At 31.5% G+C, this 24,162-nt stretch overlaps 1 protein-coding gene across 2 annotated transcripts in view; it reads left to right on the forward strand.

The window, feature by feature from the left end:
- The window catches only part of LOC129223814 (tyrosine-protein kinase transmembrane receptor ROR2-like), a 264,925-nt gene that overhangs the window by 181,858 nt on the left and 58,905 nt on the right, over window positions 1-24,162 (forward strand). For both annotated transcript variants that reach the window (XM_054858172.1, XM_054858173.1), the window contains exons 3-4: window positions 13,462-13,541; window positions 22,659-22,958. In XM_054858172.1, the coding sequence (XP_054714147.1) occupies window positions 13,462-13,541; window positions 22,659-22,958 (380 nt within the window). The remainder of the gene's footprint in view (window positions 1-13,461; window positions 13,542-22,658; window positions 22,959-24,162) is intronic.

Genomic DNA, 24,162 nt, shown 5'->3' on the forward strand with positions numbered 1-24,162 from the left:
ATCCTATTTAATAATCAACTATTACTAACCATAGTTTCTTGCGTGACGATGGCCATAAAGAAAAGGATTCTGCTGCCGAGCCTAAAGTAGAACCATCGTTCAAATGTTGTCTTCTTATTCACGCGCTGATTGCGGTTAATATACAGGGAACTTCTCAAGTGACTCATAATCTGCTCTTAGATGGGACAAAGTAATGTCTTCATTTTTCCGCAAATTTCCCTAGAGCTCAGGTTTGTAACTTAACTCTTGGAGAAATGTCGATTTTTGTATCTGGTCATTTATTTTCCTCCGTTTACCCCATTGCGCATCGGCATAATCGCAGTTACGTTAGGATGGAAATTGGTTACAGGAAGGACGGGAGGTTGTGCATAATTTAATAAGAGGCAAATGAATAATTTTTGAGAAAGATGGTTTATTGGAGGAAGTGTATTATATGCCATATTGATATCTTCTCCATGGCTATTTTTCGATGATGATGATTATTACCTTTGTTTGTTGAAAATTGTGTAGATATATATGTTATTTTGTGTTTATTATCTACAGTAATCTTGTTAAATTAAGCGTGTTTTCTTTTTATTACCATTCGACCTTTCCTGAGTTGAAATTTCATTTGCAAGATACTTTGTCCCTTTAATTTCGCGATTAGCTAATGGTTCTAGAACTTGAGAAGAAAATGGCGAACTGTTGCTAAGCTGACCTAATTTTTATAGCAAAATTTGTGGAGAAATCACAAAGTATAACAAATCGTGCTGACAGTAGGCAAAATTTTCGAACAGAATCGATAACTGTAGATTACATATGAATGTTTCCATTCTTCTGTATTCTGAAGAGTGTTGGAATTAAAACTGAGATAAAACTACAAATTTCCTAGAGCTGTTTAAATCTTTGTCAGTTGGTTCAACTGTGTTGTGAAACTTACGTGCTGTGAGGTCAGCTTCACATTGATTTTGTCTAATTTACTTCCTTTTGCAAAAAAGGAAAAAAGGAAGTATTGTATTCGCGAAAAATTTTTACTCAAGAATCGACCTTAATTTCCATTTCACTCACCCCCGAATGAATATTAATTTTTTTTTTTTCGACTCGACCAGACGTGGATAAGTGCCTAAGAAAGTATAGACTTGCGAGATATCCGTAATGACGATTCCCGAGTAAATTACAACGAATTTTCTCGTGCTGTCTGTATGTACGTATATATGTATGTGCGGATGTGCCTATGTGCGTACGTGCGTAAATATGTCGCATAACTCAAGAACAGCATGTAATAGAAAATTGAAATTTGCTATGTGGACTCCTAGTGGGTTCTAGTTGTGCACCTCCTCTTTTGGTTGCTTTCGGGTGTTTCTAATGGAGTCTTCTGCCCCTTTTTGGGGAGAAACCATTGTTAATTCAAGTGGTGTTATAATTTAGCGGACACTTGGCGATATATCGCGAGTTTTTTGGCCGCCAAGTTTTGTCGCCAAATTTGGTGATTTTTTTTTTAAAAATCTGATTTCAATTTGGCCATTGTTGGTGATATTTAGAGAGTAAGCTATTGGATATCATTAAAATTGCCAGTAATGGGGAAAAGACATTAAATTGAAGTAAAGGGAAGTCATGTGATGCATACATCAGCTCGTTTTTTTTTTCTAATATTTGGAACTTAATTTTGTGCCTACCGTTTTGATATTAGATTCACCTTGTTATAGTTTAATTTTATCTACTTTGGAAGTAAAACTGCTTTTTTTTTAAAAGGCGATTCATCTTTCCAAGAGCGCCTGAAACAAAACTGAGTCCATAATATCTTTGTCTGTGAAACATAAATGTTAGGACAATAATGCAAAGAAGTGAACTGTAGACAACATATTAGCAAAAGTACTTCTAAAAACGTGAATGTAAGATAAATAAGAAATATTTTCGTGGAAGAAAAAATTGACATCAAGACTGCAGAGGAAATTCCTGTAAAAGTTAAGAAAAATATTTTTTTTCTTTGATCAAAATCGTTTCTACTTTACGTTTTTTTTAATGTATAGAAAAAAAATAAGATCTAAGATAAACCAGCGTATATACAGCTAAAAAAATATCATTAAAATCGGTAGTTGTGAAACGCCTTGAGTTAACTGACAAAAAAAAAAAAAAAAAAAGATGTACTGCATGACAGATAATACCATCCTTTATGAAGTTGGTGAACTAAGAAACGCAAATACTACAACAAAAATAGCTGTAATTGCCTTTAACGTATTTCTAGAAAACAAATACTGTCACTTAACTGGAACAGAAATTTTCAAAAACATCAGAATAATCAATTTTACAAACCGCTTGCTAACGCAACGATAATAAAACAAATCTTTATTAATAAAATACGAGAGTAACTTATACCTGAATTCACTGCCTAGAAAGTCATGCATAAAAAATATTACATAAAAAATAATTACATAAAAAATAATTACATAAAAAAGATTTATTTTTTGACTTCTCTGTTTTATTATATCTATAAGTTGCCGCAATTTATGAATGAGTGACCAGGCAGAGGAATGTGGGGCAGATTGAAATACTTAAGGTAACTTACTTTTTTCAAAATTTAGGAACTAGAAATTTCTTTTGAAACTTACGGTATGTAAAGAAAGGACAATAAATTTTGTAATAAAACTTGCATTATTTTAAACTTTTGGCGCTGTAGTTGTACCTTCCAAAAAAAAAAAAAAAAAAGCTTAAAAATTTAACTTTTTTTTCCGTGGAGCAAAGTGAAAAATGAAATATTTTTCTTAGAAAACAGTTTTTATTTGATAATTAATTTGTTTTTGAATAAATGGAGGAGTAAATATAAGAGTGAATGACGAAATGAGCTGATAATAAAGCAATAAAAGAATAAATAAAAGAATTAATTTTTCAGTATTTGGAAAAATTAAGTGAACTAAATAGTGCATACAGGAATAAACAAGGGAATAACTAACCGAAGTATTTTATATAAATTAATTACTAAATTAATGATTACGTCAGTGATTTAATACATGGTTGAAAAAATAAATTAAATTAACTATTTCACTTTTCCCCTCAAGCTCTTCACTAATTGTACAAAATATTTTAAACAAAAATAATCGTAGTATTACATAAATAAATACTGCACCGAATATTAGTAGGTCTCAGTCAATATTTAAAATGTTAATAAAAAAAAAATCTTTATAATTTTATTGTAACAAAAATAGTTTTCGACTTACGCAAATTGTTACTATTAAAATTATAGTAACCATTTTTTGAAAATCACTTGTATTATCATTCGCGATGATCTTCATAAATAACTTCTCCTGACGTGAATTTAATCATGTGGTGCTACATGGTCAAAATATTACCAGATAGTTGACGCTAAAAACATAGTAAATATTTCACCATTTCACTTTTCCCGCTCTTTCACTTTGAACATTCCCCTACTATATGCTATGTGCATCGCGTTATGTAGTCCAGTCAATGAACACATTATAGCGTGCATAGAGTATGCTATAATTTTTGACTTCAGAAGAAAAGTTAAAGCTCTACAACTTTGTCACTGACAGTTTTCATGAATACTGATCCTGGAAGGCAGTAACAGCCAATGTTTGACAAAAAGAGAGACATTTTCCGAAAATCATCGATTTTTCATAACATATTGCCGGAAAAGTATTGGAAATTTGACACATATGTGTAGAAACAGTTTCATAGGAAGGTTATTTAGCTTAATTTTTATTTTAAACGTATTTTTCTACCGTTTCCGACATTTTCTCGAAACCCCCAAAATTTCTTCCCCCCCTCCCACCTTTAGCTCACCCCCTAGGGGCGGAGACTTTTAGCATGTTTACTTACTAACTACCCCTAACAATATTCTGAAGTTAAAAATTATCGCGTATTCCATGCACGCACACTCCTGTTTTGAGCACTTATTGACTGTACTAATGGTAAAAGATATTTTGCTTAAACGAACTGGGATGTAACTCAGTTCATGTTCATCTTCCTCTCCACTGCTATTTCGTGAATTAGAACACAATTGAAGTTGAACACAGAAGTCATGTTTTTAGTAACAAAAAAATGTGGTTAGACTTTTACTGATCTTTTCAAAGACTTTTATTACACTTTCTTTTTTCTGATGTCAGATTGGGTGTTGCAAGCTGAAAAATAATAAAAGAATACCGAAAATTACTAGTGTGTGAAGCTAACACATTAATTTCAAGTCTTTTCTTATGCAATCATAGAATTACGTATTTTAGACTTTGAAAACCTTTTAAACAATGAACAATCCAGGCTTTGGATCTTTCCCCGAAACGGGCCATTAATCTTAAAGCCTTTTTAAAAACTTTACTTGCACTTATTTCTATGAAATTTAACTATAGGGGAAGCTGCTGTACCCACGGACGGTTGTACCTACAGACATTGGTCGGGAAATTCCGGGTATTGTCGAGAGGGATCTTAATTGGGGTTCAACGTGTGTCACAGCCCTCTCCAATACCCCAGAAAGTTTCAACCCCATCAAACAAACATTTAAGATTCTATCACATTTTTTCGGTTTTAGTAGGATCTATGTAAAAAATAACATGAGCAATTTCATTTTTTTTTTCGTCCGTCGTGTATTGTATTATTCATTTTTGTTGTAGGTATCATGATTCCCTATATTTTAAAGTTTTACTTTCTGATATTTAATGTTGTAAAACTGTGGTCCTGTCGATGTGACTGCCTTGCAAAACCATGTGTACCCACGGACAGAAATTTTTAATCTCCTTGGGTCACACTTGAGTCTTCTTACGATGTGAAGTACATCAAAATGGTGCTTTGTCATCAACGTTCGAAATTTGCTTTTAACACTAATGTTGAATTTGAAATAGGGCTTGATGATATAGAGTTGAAGTAACACCCATCTGTTGTAGGATCTTCAGATCGTCAATCCCACCTGTTTTTAGTTGCAGTCGACTTCTCTAGATTTTTGTTGATTTGATCTTAACTGAGTTTTTTGTGATGGGTTAATTTTAGTTAAAGGTTTCAGTTTGCATATAAATTGAAGTTATTATGTAGGTAGATAGAGAGCCATACTATCATGAATCTATTATTTTTTTTTTACCATATTAATTCTTCATAACATCATTAACTCTCTTAAGACTAAGTACCTGGACGACCGAGCCTCGCTCGGCTTTAAAAGAATTATTTTTTGTCAAATTATGTTTTTTTAAGGTTCAATACTTTTCCAAATGTATTTGAAAAGCTTCACGTTAACGAAATATTATGTACTCGACCTTCTTATAGCACTAAAGTAACAAACAAAGAAGATTCTGAATGTAATTAAATCAACATTTTGCTTTAAACTATCTGTTACGTTTGTTTCCGCTATACAATTTTCTTGTCAGTAATTAAAATATTTTGACCTTAGTTTTGCTATGGTGAAATCGGTTTTTAACCGAATACTTCCTTTCATACTATGATGCGTTTCACGATTTTATCCCAATCGAGATTTTCTTTTTGAATAAGTACTTTTAATTTTTACGCCAGAAAATGTTACCTACAGCATGATATCCATCAAAACTGATGATCCACAAACCATTCCAACAAATGATAACAACTGTCTTAACAAAACATAAACAATCTCAAGACATACACTTCTTCGAAATAAAATTTAGATGCGTGATTTAAAAAACATGTTAAACTATTTGAAGTGTAAAAAGAAAATAAATAAATAAAATAAAATAAAATAGGATGATCAAGCAATAGTTTCACTTAAAAAAAAAAAAAATCCTTACATCGATTTACATAATGCTTTTGAATTTGTTTTCAGTCAAGTGTGTTTGAAATTAGCCAAAGTGACCAATATCAGCCAAGCCTGGCAACCCTAAGCAAGTATAAAATTTTAATGCGAGAAGAGACAAATTTTCATTGTTATGGTTGCAAATCGTCTGCCTGATACGTCAACTCACAGTTTACTTCAAGGCTTAACTCAATTTGACTTTATATTAAAAAACTGTTTTTTGTAAAAAATCGCGTTTTTACAGAAAAAACACTGATGTAGATGAAATTAGAATGCAAAACTACAATTAAATCCAAAATTTCATCCAAATCGTTACAGCCGTTTCCGAGATAAGAAATATATATATATACCCACAAGAATTGCTCGTTTAAAGGTATAAGATAACTTTTTAAAAGAGTTCACTGATGTTAAAGATTAAGGAAAATTTATAAAAAGGGGGAAAACCTTCGATTAATTTTCAAAGTTTAATTTCTGTTGGAGATTTTATTTAATGTTATTTTCAATGGATGTTTGAAGTATTTTAACATACAATGGCTTATGAAAATGTATTGAGTACAATTGAGTTCCTCAGACCTAGTTATATATATATTTTATATGTCCATGGGTACAAAGGCACCTGTCCGCGGGGTGAACGGGTTGTTGTACCCACGGACAAAAAAGATGGTTTTTAAGAAAAATTTTTTGAGGTTGAAAGCTTTGAGATTTTCACCTGACAAAAATTGATAACTTAGATGATGATAAGCTGTAAATTCTGGCGGATAATTTTTCCGATCGGTTATCCATTCCCAGAGACCAGCAAAATTAGAAAAGTAAATTTTGTCTGTGGGTACAGCAGCTTCCCCTACAGTGGCTCCCAAAAGTCTTCGTACACCTACGACTTTCAACGAAATAGGCCCCAAATCATTGGTTAGAACTAATATTTCGGAATAAGTATTTAATTATAAGATCTGTGATCAATTTTTAACAAAAGTGCATAAAAAGTTTTTAAAAAATATTAAAACTTAATTTTTTAAAAATCAAAAACCGAAAAGTGCCGGAAATTTTATCTCACAAAAGTCTTCGTACACTTTATAAAATGTCTATATATTATTGAATAATCTAACTTTTGATTAAGTTATTAATTAGTAGAATATCAAACAGTATTCATAACACCTTTTAAACGTCTGGGAATAGACTTCATTCTTTTTCTTTCTTTTTTTAGCGAAATTTCTGAGGAAGTGTTCTACCAAATTTCGAGTATTACTATTTCTAGCTCTATTTTCGTTTTAAAGCCCTATTTTCGTAATCTAGCCTCCAGATATCTCTAAATACGTTACATTAAGCTACAATCTGGAGATTGAGTGGGTATTTTCTAAACTTTAGGACAATTTGCGAGGCACTAGACGCAAACGTTGAAAACCGTGTGCCTCTTATCGTTATTTTGATAAAAGACAAAGTTGTTTCCAATAACCAAATTTTTGGCTAAGAGTTCAAAATTGGTTTTTAAAATATTTAAAGGAACATCATGATTCATTATTTCATCAAAAAATTACAAACTACCAAGTCCTGATGCTGATATGCACCCTCACACTAAAACACCTTCACCGTCCTAATTAACTGATCCAACTAAGTTCTTAAGATTAAGTTCCTAATTTTTTCTTCTACTTACAGTTATACAACAATTTAACCAAAAATGTTGAATTAATTTTTATCTGTAAGTAAAACATGATTCTAAACTGTTTTTAGCTTATTTATCATTGATTTTGGGACGAAAAGCGTAAGCTTTCTGTTTTTCGCATGACCAAGGAAATTTCTGCGGGAAGAGGTCGCATTTAATCCAGCTAATCAAAGAACTTGGCGAACAATTTTAGGTGAAAATTAAATGTAAAATGTTTCATTTAACTCTGCAGAAACTTTTACAGTACTCAAATGTGTTTTTTTCTTAATTTTTTTAACTTTAAATCTACGATCACTTTTTGTCAACTTTGCCGGTTGACCTTTTCTTAGCTTGTTTTCGGTCCGATTCCTTTCTTTAAAGCATTTTATCAAGGACTTTACTATACAAACAAATAAATTAACTAATTTAGAGACATTTCAAACCAATTTACCACTACTGTGGGAATAAAATTCAAATTTTGAATGGCGTTTGCGGTTTTTTACGAATACCAGCCATTTTACAGTAATAAGCAATATATTAAGGAATAAATAAGCAAAAAAATTAAAGCCAAATGACTTATAAAGGTCAACACAATGCAAAAATATTAATAAACGGCATATGATACTTTTAATCATGAATTGTTTCGAAAATATTTGAGTGTACGATGACTTTTGTGGCGTGTTATTTCTCTGTCTCTTCGTTTTCTGACCCATTTCAAAAAAAAAAAAAAAAAATATCCGTCAATATTTTGAAAAAAACCAATGGGTTATATTTAGAATGACATAGGAATGATCTGAAAAAATATCGGACTTTATATTCGAATTCAGTTTTGAGTTATTTTAGTTTTACTAAAAAATTTCAAAGTGTACGGACACTTTTGGGAGCCACTGTATATAAATGTTTTTTTCACATTGGAAGTAAGACCATAGTTTAAGTATCGCTCATTTGGAAGAAGGGTGCCAGAATACGAAGAAATGAAATTTTACAGAAGCTTTTGAAGTTGAACTCTTTAAGACATTTGCTGTAAGAAAAGTTACTTTCCTGTGCTCTCCAGTGGTTAATATTAGAACAAAAATCTGTCATTATTTTCCAAAGATGATAACGTGATTTTGACACCATTTAAGCGAAGAAAAAAGTCGCATTGTGTCACTTTTCTCCCAAACGAGAGATACGTTATTATAAGTAACTTCATCATTGAAGTTTACGGACAATTGAACAAATCAAATTTTATTTTGCATTCGACCGAATAACAAAACTGTTAAAATTCATGGAACAAGTTTTATATAAATCGAAACGACTGCATCCTCTTTCTAAATAGATTAGGAATTCTTGAACAACAAATCATAAACAAATGGTATTTATGAGTTTTAAGCAAGAATATGAACGAACATTTCCCTTTCTGCTATTTTACTTACTTTTCTTATGTTTTTACTCCAAAGACAAATCTTTTGACTCGCGGCATCAAAATTCATTGCAGCATTACATTTATGTTTTCCAAAGTACCACCTAAAGGGCATCCGATTCTTTGTTTCTCGTTGTTATTGTCCTCATATCTTACTGTTGCCAAGCGGAAATCTTGAATAAATCCCCTTTGGCGGAATTGGGATCATATGGCTTTCCCCGAGTGCTTTATTTCCGAAATTCGTGCTGCTGTTTTTAACTCGATTTTTTTCTTGTTGTACTTTCTTTTTTACCCCTTTTTAGTTTTATTTACTCTAACGCTTACTTTCTGGAGGAGAAAAAAAAAAACAATACCTCTCCCCCTCATTTGTTTATTTTGGTTGTTCAACATTGGTTAAAACGTTGCAAATGTTTGCTTGGTCTTTTACACCGTACTTTACACAAATCGTTATATTTTGTAAAAGTATTCGATTTTTTTTTTTTTTGACGAACTATTGAAGTAAACAGCATGCATTCACTTTTTAGCCTACTTTCCCAGTAAAAGTCTGAGAAAGAAGAAAAAAGCATGAAAGAAGGCTTAATGCATCTTAAAAATATCCCGAAAAACAAAAAAAAGTCAAAAATAAATAAAATAATTAGATAAATATTGAAAAATTAAAAAATGGAAAGTAGGGTATTGAGATGGGGGAAAATGTCTGTCGGTCTGTCTGTCTGTCCCCCCCCCCCCCTAATAACTTTTGAATGAATAGTCCGATTCGAACAAACGTTTTTTTGTTCGAAAGATCTCGGCGAGGACATCTCATTCCCATATTTCACTTTTTGATTTGAACTATTTTTTGTTCAGTTTTGAACAGTTCAAAAAAACTTAACATTAGCGCCTATGGGGAAATTCAAGGCAATTCCGAACTGTGAGGTGAATTTGCTTCAAACAAACTTTGTAGGAAAAAACTTTTGATGAAAAATTTTTATGTAAAATATCTTTTTGATTTGAATAATTTTCCGTTCAATTTTGAACAGTTCAAATCCCTTAACAATAGCGCCTACGGGGAAACTGAAAGTCAATCTAGATAACGTACTTGAAGGCGGATTTACTTCAAACAAATTTTGTTGGAAATAGCTCTTGACGCCAAACTCCAGACTCCGACTCCGAGAATTTAGGGGCACCTGACTCCGACTCGACTCCTGTGCCCGATAATTAATCGGACTCCGACTCCCCGACTTCGACGCTGACTTCGTAGCTTTGGCAAAAATTTATACATGTAGGACAGTTGACTGACTCTGATTTTTGGATATTCGACTCCGACTCCTTTATCCGAAAATGAGATTGAGTCCGACTCCGTAGCTATGGTTTTAACTGTGAAATAATTATTGTTGATATGACTTGTTTTTATTTTGACGCTAAAGTTTTAATTTAGGCATTCCGTTTTCGGCGAATAAACTCGAAGTCATTCATGTTTCTACGTAAAGATATACGCAGACGATTTTTTTTTTTGGACAATGAAAATTATTTCTTTAAGTTGATATTTTATTGTTTTTATTTATTTTGGTAATTGCATTAATTCATTTAAAAAAATATTTTTGGCAACAGGGGAAAAATAAACGATTTTTTTTAATATGATGTATTTATTTTAATAAGCTTATTAATTTGAATTATTATTTTTTCGTTTTGAAAGCTGTTAAAGATTTTTTTTAATGGAAAAAAGTGTATTAGCTGTTTTGTTTAAAATGTGCTGCTTTTTTTTTTTTAAAAGATGAGTGAGGAATATTTTATTCCTAGAAATCAGCTTAAAATATTTAAAAAATATATTTGAAACAATTTGCAAATTTTAGCTATTTTTGAGAATATTGATCAGGTACTAGAAAGTAGTATGGGTATATGGGAAAGTAGGCTCGTTTAATTCTAGACAGAACTTCTTGTTAATTTTTATGCTCCTTGTTGTACTTTCTTTTTTTCCCTCCTTTTTTTTTGTTTAATTTACTCTAATCCTTACTTTTCGAAAAAATGAAGCTCTCATTTGTTTATTTTGGTGTTCAACATTGGTTAAAACGCCCGTGGTAAATGTTTGCTCTGTCTTTTACACCGTAATTTACACAAATCGTTACATTTTGTAAAATAATTTAAAAAGTTTTTTGACGAACTATTGACGTAAACAGCATGCATTCACTTTTGGTCTTTATGTTTCTTGTTGTATCTTCTTTTTTATCTCCCCCCTTTTTTTGTTTTATTTACTCCAATCCTTACTTTCCAAAAAAAAAAAAGAAAAAAAAGTAGACCTTATTTGTTCATTTCGGTGTTCAACATTATTTAAAACACTCGTTGTGGAAGTTAGCTTTGCTCTGTCTTTTACTCTGTACTTCCCACAAATTTACATTTTGAAAAAATAATTTTAAATTTTTTTTTCTCTTTTTCAACAAACTGTTGAAACAAACAGCAGACATTAGCTCGTGATTTTAATCTTTACTCTAAATTCTAATAATTATAGTTTACGAAAAGCTAAACAAATGAATCGTCGTTTTGAATATTTTACACAAAATCGCACTTTATTTTTTCTTCAATTCGTTTTCCTTTTCAAAGGTATTAAAAATATGTATTTTCTCCTACCTATGGGTTAACGAGGTTAAAAATAAAGTAGATACGTAATGTTGGATATTGTTGTCGTAATTTTCAAACGAATATCTTTTTCAACACTATTTTATTTTTCATCAGTGTTACAATTACTCTAGTTGTCAATAAACTTTTGCCCAAAAGTGCTTAAACTTTCTTATCGATTAAAATCATTTGATTTTGAAACACCATAGCTGGAGATTTCGACTATCAATCAGATAAGATTTAAGTTTTTCTCACATAACGATCAGAATAGATTTAAGTCTGATGGTGCAATATTGGACGAGTAAGGCATCCACCACAATTTTTATTTTTTTTTCAAAGAAATTCTTGAGCAGTGCGGTCTAACATAATTATGATACAAAACCACGCCTTTTCGTTTGACAATAGCGGGATTAAACTTGCTAGAGATTTCTCAATATGATTACCTTTTTTCCGATCTCTACTACAGTTTTTGCAAAGCATTCTTCTGGCTTACATTTGAAGTACCATCTCCAGATATTTTTTTCTAAGACCAATTTATTATTATCAATATGGGATTCATTCTATACTGCGTTCCCAAATATGTCCACCCATAGTGGCAATTTTTCTGGAAACTCTGACTTTTTATATTTTTGGTCCATCTTTTCTGGAAACAAAGTATTGACAGCAAAAAATACTGATAACGGAGGTAATTACATCACTGATCTTGAACACTTTAACTGACACACGAATTTCTGAAAAAAAAAGAAAGGAAAAAAAAAAAACCCTGTCAGGCAGCTCGCGTAATGCTAAGGTAATGAAGGACAACATTTTTTTTTTAAATTTGCTTTCACTAACTTTCTGTTTTTGACTAATAATACAAAAGGGGAGTCGATAACCTGTATACGATTAAAGTTAAACTGCTAAAAATAATGCACGTTTTTCTAAAAATGCTTTCATGATAGAAACTAAAGAGTTTTACAGTGTTTTCAAAAAGTTAACTAAAGTGAAATTTTAAGATGAATGTGTTTATTTCATGAGTTATTAAACATTAACCAGTTGTCACTTTTTAAATTAAAAATGATGGTTTTTGACCATAAAAACAGCTGTTTTGGAAAACTGCGTGTCCTAAAAAAAATATTCAGTACAATTATGAACATAATTAAAATGCGATGGAAATTTCAATGTAATATGTAAATCAGCTTTCTAGAAAAATGAACATGAGTTTTTTAAATTAATGTTTCGTGAAAATTTAAATTGAGTTACTTTTAATCCACTACTAATACTGTATTTAAATAAAATACTTTCCAGAGATACCCCTCTCTCCCAGGGGTGCCCATCCTTCCCAAGTTCAATAGCGCAAATTAACCGCCAAAATTTTTCTCAACCTTCTTTCCCTTTTTTACTTTTTATTTTTAGCTTTCTTTTTTAATTCGATTTATTTTTTTTTAAATATTTTTATTAATGTATTTCTAATATTGTTTGATTATTTATTTATTTTTAAATTTATTTATTTAATTTTTTTTTATTTTTGATCACTATTATTATTTTATTAGAAAGTTCTGTACTAAACCAATAACATACACACACACAGCAATTAATAAATAAATGAAATAAAATATAAACAGAATAAAATAAATAATTCGATTTTAAAATAAATCAATAATTGAATTTAAATAAATAAATTTATAAAAATTTTAACTCTCCGGAAAAATTTTGATGGCGCAATTCGCGACAGAATCCCCCACCCCTGGGGACTTCTGCTCTTTCCTCCCTAAGAGCAAGGGCGTATCACTCCAAATACCACGAATACCCCCTCAAATAGAGAAAAAAATCCCTTATAACACCCCTTTAATAATTTTATTGGCACAGTCCTGCGCCATGACCCTCCCCCTCCCCTCAGGTAGGAATTCCTATACTTTCCAGTCTCTCTAATATTTATATTATTTTTTTAATAATGTCAAACTTTCTTGTCACCTAGGCACTTTTAGTTCACCGCTACTTATTGAACTAAATTCGTGATTATGTTTCACTGTTTGAACTTTCGATAAAAATATCTGAAGTCTATATACAGAACATGATTTCGTTTGTGATTGTTTATCTTTTATTATTTTTTTTCAGGAATAAACAGCAAGGCAAAGAAACAGTTGATGACAAGAGAAGCGAAATTTCGACAGTTCGAAAGGATGGTGGTGGCGCAAGTAAGACATTTTTCTAGTGATGTTAAAAAAACATTATTCTTATAATGCCACATATTTTAGTGAAATAAATTTAATTTTGAATTTTGTATTTGTAAAGATATACAAGCGTTTTTTTTCTGGAATGTTTAGTAGTAACACTACAAATATTATCATAACTTAAAACAAATCACTTGTAAAAAAAAAGAAACTTTTTAAATTACTGAACTTAGAATTTTACATTATATTTAGCTTTTACCGTAGTTTGCTAATCTTTGGCTATGATCGTTCCCTAAAATGCAGTTGTTCTCTTAAGGTTATGCGTGGTATAACTCAATTGGTACGGTATTACTCAAATTATGTTTAACGTTTCAAATGGCATGAACCTAAAAAAGTAATACACTTCCGGTTTTAAAAAAATCAACTAAAAAATAAGAGTTGAAAGAAAAAGAGAAATTTTGGTAATGTAAAAAAATGAATTAACAATAATTCCAAAGCTTGACTCACTCATTCTTGAATATCCCCGTGAAAGAACCAAAGCTCCCTTTTGGTGGAGCTCGCACCCCACGTGGGGAAACACTGGCTTATTCTTTTTATGTTTTGCGTATTAGATTATAAAAGTTTTTTATTTAATATTTTTTCTATTCAATTCAGTAAAGTAAGTATTCTTTTTATTTTGTTTACCTATTAGCAATCAAAAATATTGTGTACGCATTCTTCCTATCTTATGCATAAAGTTTGAGAATTAACTCAAAAATGCTGACCTTAAACATTTTGTGGGATTCAGTCAATTTATGCTGAATCAGTTTAAGCACAGCATGCTGTTTGAAAACCTTTCTGTTCACTTGAGAGAAACATTGCCCCTTTCGATAAAAGAATGAATAAACCAATTACGAAAATTCCTCTGCTGTGTTTTTGTATCAATGCAAGATATTTACAGGATGTAAATTTAAGAACAAAAATTTTTCAAAAGTTTTTGTGCCGTTATTATGTTACTTTCAGGAGTCCGTCTATTGTAGAATATTAGTAACTAGAAAGTTGCCCGTCAAGGTATGACGGGTAAAAATTGCTTCTACATTTGAACAAAGCCATTGCCTGTTTATTGACATTTTGATAGTTGAAATCGCAAAACCTTAACTTCAGTGGATTAGCCCTGAACTCCAGTAGGTAGCGCTCATTATTCACCATTTTTTCGTTTCTTCATACCCCTAAAATGACACAGTCTTACCAGTAAAACAGTTAAGTTACCAGATCGAGTTCAGCCTTCTAACAATAAAGCCAATACCTGCATATTAAACATTACCAAAACATGTTATCAAATTATCATGCCGTGGCGCGTGTTTCATTGTTGAAACACGCGGGTTACTCGATCAGCGGCTAATATTTGTTTGAGGATTACGATTTTGGTTCACTCCTAAAGTGTTGCAATGTAGCAGCGATTAAATTAGAAATTTTAAATATTTTAGTTTTAGTACATATCTTCCGATGTCATTCGACAATGAGTAAATAAAACTCAAGAATAATAAATAAAAAATAGTTTATAAATGTAAAATGTTATAATAGCTAATTTTCCAAGAATTTTTTTCTATTAAGCGGGATATTCCATTAAACGGGATTAAAATAATTGACATTAACGGTTTGGTATATTGAAAATGTATTGCATTAAACGGGATATTCTTTTATCCGATATTCTGATAAGCGGGCTTGACTGTATTAATAGCTACGTTTGAGGAACATACAATGAGTCACCCAACTTTTCACAAATGTTCTTGCTTTTGAAGTTGTCACCTCTCTAGCTCCTCAGAAAAATGTTAATAAATAATATATTTGTCTCCCTTCCCCTTCCAATAAAAATTAAATCTACGAAACTTACGAAATTTCCAAAAAGATGGGTAATAGGAGAAAACTGTGTGTCATTTTCGGATCCATACATTTTTCATAGGAATCAGCAAAATTGGTGTCAAAAGCATTTTGAAGGGTATTCATTTGCCACTTAGTGTCACTATATGATAAAGAAATCTATACATATAATAAAATAAGATGTTTGTGTGTGTGTGGCGCGCTTCCCGGGAAAACGGAAAGACCTAGAAAGATGAAATTTGGTATACAGGTGCTGTTTTTGCCGAAGATGTGCACCTCGGGCTTTGATTTTTGATATTTTAACCCATTCAATGATCAGCTCGAAACCCCTTAACGCGCATGCCGCAGATAACGAACGGAGTTGCTTTTTGCTACGTTGTAATAACGCTTTTCTCCCCATTTTGCTCTCGGGATTTTAATGTTGTTTTTGCTGTTCAGCTTGCATTCGAAAATCGCTTCGCTTTATTAGTTTTTTGGCACTGAATTAAATAGTTCAATAAAATACCAGGTTGCTAATATGTGCTGAAATATTCATTAAATTTACACAGTACATAACGGGAAAATAATAAACAATAGAGGATAGGACGAAAAGCAATTATTTTTATAACACTAATTATTTTACTGATTTATTCTTCTTTTTGCTTTTATCTCAGTATAGCATTCTTTTCTTTTTATACACTTAAGAAATCAAAACTGTTAAATGTAAGATGATCTACCTTTCAAAAGGGCTCAACAAAACATTCTTCAAACAATTGACTGATCGATCCCACCTGTGAGCAAGGGGTTTGAATTGACAAAAACGCTTTAACTGTGGGAATGATTTTCTAAGCGGATAAAAAGTATTCTTCGGTGCTTTTTGATACATTGTGACCATTCAAAACGACCAATAAACACAAAGACATCTCTTTGCTTTTCGGTTCTTTTATCGTAATTGCGATGACTTTTAAATCCTTTCTGAGTGTCCAAGATATCAGTTACTCAAGCGTGGGAAGTATTTTAAAGATAAATGATTACAAAAGATCAAAACTTGCGGCTAATCCCCTATTTCCCTAAAGGATACTTTTGTGCATGCAACTAAAAGCCCCCAGCTGAGAGAGGAATAACAGAGACTGTCTGGGCGGATTCCCTAAGGAGATGTTCCCCTTGGTGTCTTGCGGTCAACCCTTCCACATTGTTTTCTTACAACAAAACGGTTTGAATCAGGAAGGAATTTCAAAGCAAGCTTTACTGCTTGTATTTGAGAACATGTATTCAGAAGAAAAAAAAGGAAAATCTTGCTTGAAATCGAGTCGGATTATTTTTCTTATTTTATGAAATATTTTGATAAATTTTAGTTAGTTTCATAGGATTATTTACTAATTAAAGCAACTTGATTATTGAAAAGAAACCAAATATTTTATTTCTATTTTTAAAATCTCATAAAAGAAGGTGCAATTAAAACATTGGACCTATTTTAAAACAATAAATAAAATCTGAAAAAGAAAGGGAGAAAAGGAATGTTTCGTTTCGTATGAGTAAAGCGAAAAGAACTCAAGATATTATAATTTCATTTGTACTGAAGTATATATTTTATGTTTTGCATGGTCAACTATTACGTATAATCAATGCGGTTGTCATAATTTTTGTTTGTGAAATGAAAAATATTCAAAACTATATCAATAAAAATCCATCAAAGGATGCCGCGAATATAAAAAGTTAAAATTTAAGTTTGAAAATATCACGATTTAAAAATAAATAAATAATAAAAAATAATAATAGTATACAAATAAATAAAAAGCGTAGTAAACACGTTATAATTTTAAAAAAAAAACATACTCGTATAAAATTAAGATGTGTAAGATAATTTTTAAAAAATGTTGTGTAAAATAAATTATAAAATTTAAGGATCTTGAACAATTTAGTGAAGGTTGTTTGTGTAAGAAGGTGGATTTTTGATAACAAGAAAAAAAAATCTGTTTATTTGCTTTATTCAGGCATAGAAATATTGTTAAATGTGTAAGGAAATATTTTCACACTTGTTCATCAGGAGTTCAAATGCCAGAATGCTAAGAAACAAAGCTTCCATGAAAAGATAAAAATATAATGCCTGATTATTTGAAGCATTATACGTGTCCCATCCAGGAGTACTTGAAAGGTTAATATCTTAGTAAAATAAAATAAATTACAACAAGTTTCGTGAAATACTGTAAGTTACATCCCTTTTGTCTAAGGAAAGGAACTTGATTACCGCTCCCCTAAAAGCACCAGAACCCAACAGAGAAGCGCAGTAACAGGGTTCTGCCCCTGGAAGGATCGCCGACACATGTTCGGCCGAGGCAAAAACTGCTAGAAACGCCGTGACGACACAGGTTCGTCGAAGGCAGTTAGGAACCATTTTCTTGCGACGAGCCTGAATCGGCCGGGGCAGTATTAACACAAACTGCGCGGCCGATCCTGTATCGGCCGGGGCAAAGAATGGGTTAACTAGAAAAAAAAGTTATTTAATGTTTTATGTGTTTTTTTTTGCACTTTTTAGTACTTTTTACCTCACAGACCCCGAACCAATCGCATCACACAAATATTTTTTGTACTGTAGTGTAGGAAGTTTAATTTTAAATATGATGAATGAAAAAAAATTGAAGACAGGGCAATTTTTGTATTTTTTACGAATTTTTGAAAAAACCTTTAATTTGCAGTTTTTCCCGGGTTTTATTTTTTTCTAATATCATCCTGCGAGAAGTATCAAAGCCTCATTTCTAAAATTTAAGTTGGTAATAGTAAAAACATTTCGCCCTCTTCAGAAGAAAAAAGTTCTTAAGAATAAGCAATAGTTTTTTTTTTACATTTTTTTAAGGCTGAACACATCATGTCTTTCCACGCATCGGTCGAAAAAAGGTTCTTCATTCCTTTATGCCTCTGACGTCACTACTTGGATTTCGATTCGATATTTACGACGGAATCTTAATCGCAAACACTTTTAATCTTTTTTGTTACTATATAGCTTACTTCTACATTTTATAACGTGATGACCACGTGTTTTTCCGGCAGCGCTTGCTTTTTTTTTCTTTTTTTTTGTTTTATTTAGGGATTGCATTTATTTATTTTTCCACCCCCCCTACCCCCAAGCTGGACGTTTTGCTGTATCTATAAAACGAAACATTTCATAGTTGTGCGCATTTAATTCAATAAAAACAGCGAGATTTTCTTTTCTTTGTCAAACGCTACTTTTTGCACACTACAGGGAATTTTGGAGATAACTTTTTTTTTTGCTCGAGTTAAATAAAGAAAGCGGTTTTTTGAGTGATCTTTGTTTTTATTATGAAATGGGCGGGGAGGTTAAAATAAATAGAGGTGGATCGTAAAGGTAGATAGCCGCCGAAGGCGTCAATCTTGCCATAAAAATGTGAATGGCACAAAAAAAAAGATAGAGATGGATTGATTAATACTGCTGCCAAATTTATTTAAACAACCACCGAAGGCGGCAAACGCTAAGTAAAAAGGTAAAGTTAGCCAAACAGCTGCCGTAGGTGGCTGCTTGCATAAAAGGCGAATGGCGTAAGAAGGCGAACCAGCTGGTCGCCGCAGGCGGCGAGTATACAATAAATTTAAACTGACCATACTAATGTCCAAACCCGCGCAGAGCATCTGCTCTCTCTTATTTTCTCTTAAAAATTTAAGAAGAAATTCCGTCGAGAACTACCCGAGTCAGCTTTCCCGTTATAAAAATAGACTTTCTGGTACCTGATCAATATTCTTTTAATTAGCTAAGACAATTAGACTAAGCAATTTATGTCAAACATAGCGTTTTAACATTTAAAACTGAATTCTAAAAGCAAAATATGCCGCTCTTTTCTGAAAAATGGAGACGCAAAAAATAACTAAGCAAAAAATAAAGCGCGCACCTTCGCAAATACATAATGCAATGCAAGAAATACATCGACAAAACAGTCAATGTATTTTTTTAAATAAAAGTTATTTTTTTGGGTCTAAATAAATAAATAACAAAAACACATCAAATCAAGTACATTTGATTTTAAAAAATTGTCTTCACTTCTTTCTTTTTGGGAAAAAAAACTAAAGTACCTTTTAATTTATGTTGCCAAAAATTTAAATAAATAAATAAACAAATGTACTTGGAAAAAAAGTAAGTAATAAAATGTTCTCATAAGTAAATAATTTTGGTTAATAATGAAATTCTCTGCACATTTCTTTTTTTTTCTTTAAAATATTTAAATATTCCGAATTTTCTTCCTTTTCCGGTTGCCGAAAATGTGATGTAAATAAATTAAAACTTTAGAATCAAAATAAAACTAAATCACTCAACAACCAATCAATATACATTTTGAAAAAAGTAGTATTATTTGCAGTTAACTATATTTAAGGGGAACAGAGTTTGGGATAATAAATTAGTTTTCGTTTTCGATCACAACCAGTGGCGGCTCGTGCCTTGAAAAAATGAGGGGGCCCGGACTATCATGGGTACACTTACCCCCCCCCCTTGGTTTTTGAAAAAAAAATAATTAAAAAATTTTTTTTTTTTTTAGTATTTAAACTTTCTTGATTATTTTTTTGTTAAATTACTGAAGTCAAATTCATTTTAGCAACTAAATTAAAATCGTGAAGAAGTAATACCTTTTAAGGTATATTCAAAACAAATATAAAAATAATCTAAAAAATAACGATTGCTTCTTTAAATTGTCGCTATAGTACGCTAATTACTTGAAGACAAAGAGTCAAGAAAGGAGCAAACGGTGTAATCTTGTGCAAATTACTGTATGTTTTTTATTTTACATTTCCTGAATCACGTAAGAACATTCAAGCTATGTGAAAATAAGAGCATACAGGTAGAATAAAGGTCTCTGCGAATACTGTTGTAAATATTGAGGTTCAATACATTGGTTTTGAGGGGGGGGGGGGAGCTCAAACACGCACGCACAGATAATCAGCACCTCATTAATTTTATACTTTTTAACAGATAATCTGTCGATTATATGCAGGAAAATACGGTTAAATCTTTTTTTTTTTAAATTTCAATCACGTACGCACAAAAAAAGGGAAAATGAATAAAAAATTTCAAATTATTGTCTTCTGAAAAAGGTGAGGGGGCCCGGGCCCCCTCTGATCACAACTAAAAAAATGTCTTTTTCCCAACCACTGGGTCAAATGGAAGTTCTATGTAGTATTTACTTTATGTTCCGTGTATGTGTTGTCTTTAGTGTTAATGTGGTAGTTATTATTTTTTTTAATTTAAAAATCATTTCCTTCGTTCATAAAGAGTATTAAGACAGCATCCACAAAGAAAGTTCTTTCAAAGGTTATGTTTACGAGAAAGAAAACTTTAAATGCCTCCAAAGCAAACAAATAATAAAACATAACAAATATGGAGTGTGTATAAGTTTTATCAACTAAATATCATTACATAAAACTTAACATTTTAGGGTTTTGTTTTTTTTTATGTAGTTATCCAGAATTAACTATAGGAAAGTACTCCGAATCGACCTAATCTATGTTTCCTGAAAAAAAAAAAAAAAAAAAACAATTATTTCACTGCATAACGTAATTAAATGCTTTAATATTAATCATTTTGCACTATATCTATCTCACCTTACAGGAAAACAACGCCTGAAATTCACCACCAAAAAAAAAAAAAAAGAGAGAGAGAAAGATGTAAGCTTAAAGCTTTTGTTTTTCTTCCCCAGAATAATTAACTATGCCGCAGATGTTGAGTTCCAACTGTTTCCTTTTTCGCAATAACAGAGAAAAAATCTTATAAATAAAAAATCTCGTAAATAAGATATTTCCACTGGCGTGGTTCCCAGAAAGAAACGAATTATGCTTTCATCTTTCTTTAGAAGTATCTTTTCAGTATAAAAAGAGATAAAAACAAACAACTAAAGTATTGCTTTTGTAAATCATATAAGTAGGTAGAAAAACTCACTAGAATCAGTTTGTATTATTCCGTAGGGAGAAATAAATAAAAATTTTGAGCTCAGATAAAATACGCCGGAATCTTTTTATTGCAGTAAAACGATTTCTGACAAAAAAAAGGAAGGAAAAAAATCATTTCCGTTTCTTTTGCAGGGTTGTTTTCTTCGTTTTTTCTAAATAAATGATCATTCCCCATTATTCAACACTTTGTTGCCAAACATTGAAAGAGAAAAAGAGTTTAGATGGGATAGGAAAAACATACTGCAACGTACTCCCAAAATGGTGATATCTTAAATTATTTTGGATTTTTCTTTAGCTTTAGGATATTAAATACAGGAAACGTGTTTCAAAGAGACATTATTATAACTCAAAAGTTATTTTTATGAGAAATACTTGTTTTAATATTGAGGCATCTACTCAACATTACGTCCCATCAGAAAAAAATATAATTAATTAAAGTTTCACTCATTTTTTTTTTGTTTGCTAACTATCATTTTCTTCAAAAAGAGGCGAAATGTTAAATAACATAGATCGAAAAAACTATTTTTAACTACAAAATTAGTAATAGTTGTGCAATTCCATGTTACGGAACAGGACATTTGAAGTACATGTAGGTTTGTTAGTAGATTTTATTTCATAAACACAAGTAAAAGAAGCTAGAAATTTAATTTTTAAGAGCAACAAAAAAGATTGATCAAAGGAACTATGTAACACATTAAAAGTTAATCATATTGAAAAAAAAAATGAATGATATGCAATAAAATGCCTGTGACGGAACCGGACTCATACGAGTCCCGTTCCATCACGGGCTTTTTATTCCATATAATTCAATTATTTTATTTAAAAATTCATTTTTTAAAAATTTTTAACGTTATATGTAACTCCTATGCCAAATGTTAGATGTTAATTTGTGCTGGTGCTATCAAAAATGAATTTTCTGGTTTGTTTTGTTTGTATTTAGGAAAAAAAATCTACTAATAAACGTACTCTGAATGTCCCGTTCCGTTGCATGAAATGGCTCAGTTTCCATGAAAGAGCGCGATGAAAGTAGTACTGATCTTCTGGGAGATTGAAGAAATAAATTTTCTTTCCATGAAAACTTAGTTCAAAAGATATATCTTACTTTACATGCCAATGAAATAGAAATAGAGTCACATGATATTTCAACAAAGTATTGAAAATAAGTTAACAGGAAATGGAATTTCAGCATAAATGCGCCTTATAACAAATACCTAAATAAATTTCTTGGTGTGCGAGGGAAGATAGAAACATTTTTATGTGTTTTAATTTACTATTTTTATATCAAACGAACTTGATATTTTACTGAAAAATAATTAAGCTCACTTAGCATTATAACTAAAATTATCTTTTCAGGTTTTATATTTATTGAAAGAACATTGATGAACTTAACTAAAGATTCGGGCGACAACGTTAGAATGCGCTGTGAAGTGAGGGGTGATCCTGTGCCGAAAATTCGATGGTACAAGAACGAAGCCCCTTTAGAACAAGAGAGGGGCAAAGTGGAAGTCAGGAAGTACACAGTTTCCGATGGGCGAATCGGTTCACGCCTCAGGATCAATCATGTGGACATTCATGACACTGGGTACTACAAATGTGAAGCCTCAAACGATTGGCATACTGTGGAAACCACTGGAATATTGGTCGTCAAAGCTGGTAAGTAGATATTTAAACTTATACTATGAATGTTGAAAAGCTGTGTAAAGCAGAGATTCAGACAGTTGAACATAAACAAACAGGTTTAATACGAAACATGGGGACACAAATACAGCAAGACATAGAGACAAATACTGAAACCCGGTAAACAAGACTGTGGCATTTTATATACAGTAGAGGGCGGATTCTCAACTTTTAATGAACTACTATAAAGAGCAATAAGCTTTCTCTTAAGTCTGATGGTGGATTAAAAAAGGGATTTTACGAACTCCGTAGAAAGCTGCAAAAGTCTTTTCCAATCTTTACTAATAATAAAGCTCTAAGTGTCTCTGTCTGGATGTCTGTAGGATGTCTGGATCTCTGTGATCTGCATAGCGCCTAGACCGTTAGGTTGATTTTCATGAAATTTGGCACAAAGTTAGTTTGTAGCATGGGGGTGTGCACCTCGCAGCGATATTTCGAAAATTCGATTTTGTTCTTTTTCTATTTCAATTTTAAGAACATTTTCCGAAGCAAAATTATCATAAGATGGACGAGTAAATTACGAAATTATCATGACGTGGAATGGGAGAGCGAATGAACATAGTCAATTGGCGAGAAATTCGTCATCCATTATTTGTAAATATACAGGTGAACCGAATGACCTATTAATTTTCAACTACGGGCAAAGTCGTGCGGGTACCACTAGTAAGGAATAAGCACAGTTCTTGCTTTTGAACCAATAGGGAAAGCGATTACTTCCAACAATGAATGAATCAAACAAACGTCGTAAATAATTTTATAAAATATTTGGCAGCGATTTTAATTTTTTTCCTTTCATTTGGATAGTTTTTCGAAATATTAGGAAGAGGGGAGGGTCGGAGGCTTTATTCTGTAAATTTTCACTACATTAATTTGTCAAGATGCAATAGCAGAAAACATTAAATAACATTAGGGGAAGAAATTGGAGCTCACAAACTTTTCTCCTGTATTTTTGGAGACTGAAGTTTCAAAAGCTGAAATTAATATGACCTTCAATGATTCCATGGAGGAAGATGTTTCGAAAAATTTCCTTTAAGAATTTTTCCGAAGTTGAAGTTCTAAAAATGCAGTTTAAGGTTACCCTGGGTGACCTAAAAGATAGGAATATTTTCGTTGGGTGATGTAAAAGAAGGGAATATGTTCGTTGGGTGACGTAAAAGAAGAGAATATGTTCTTTCTCTCT

This window comes from Uloborus diversus, chromosome 6 (genome assembly GCF_026930045.1).
Source record: "Uloborus diversus isolate 005 chromosome 6, Udiv.v.3.1, whole genome shotgun sequence".
NCBI classification, from domain to species: Eukaryota; Metazoa; Arthropoda; class Arachnida; order Araneae; family Uloboridae; genus Uloborus; species Uloborus diversus.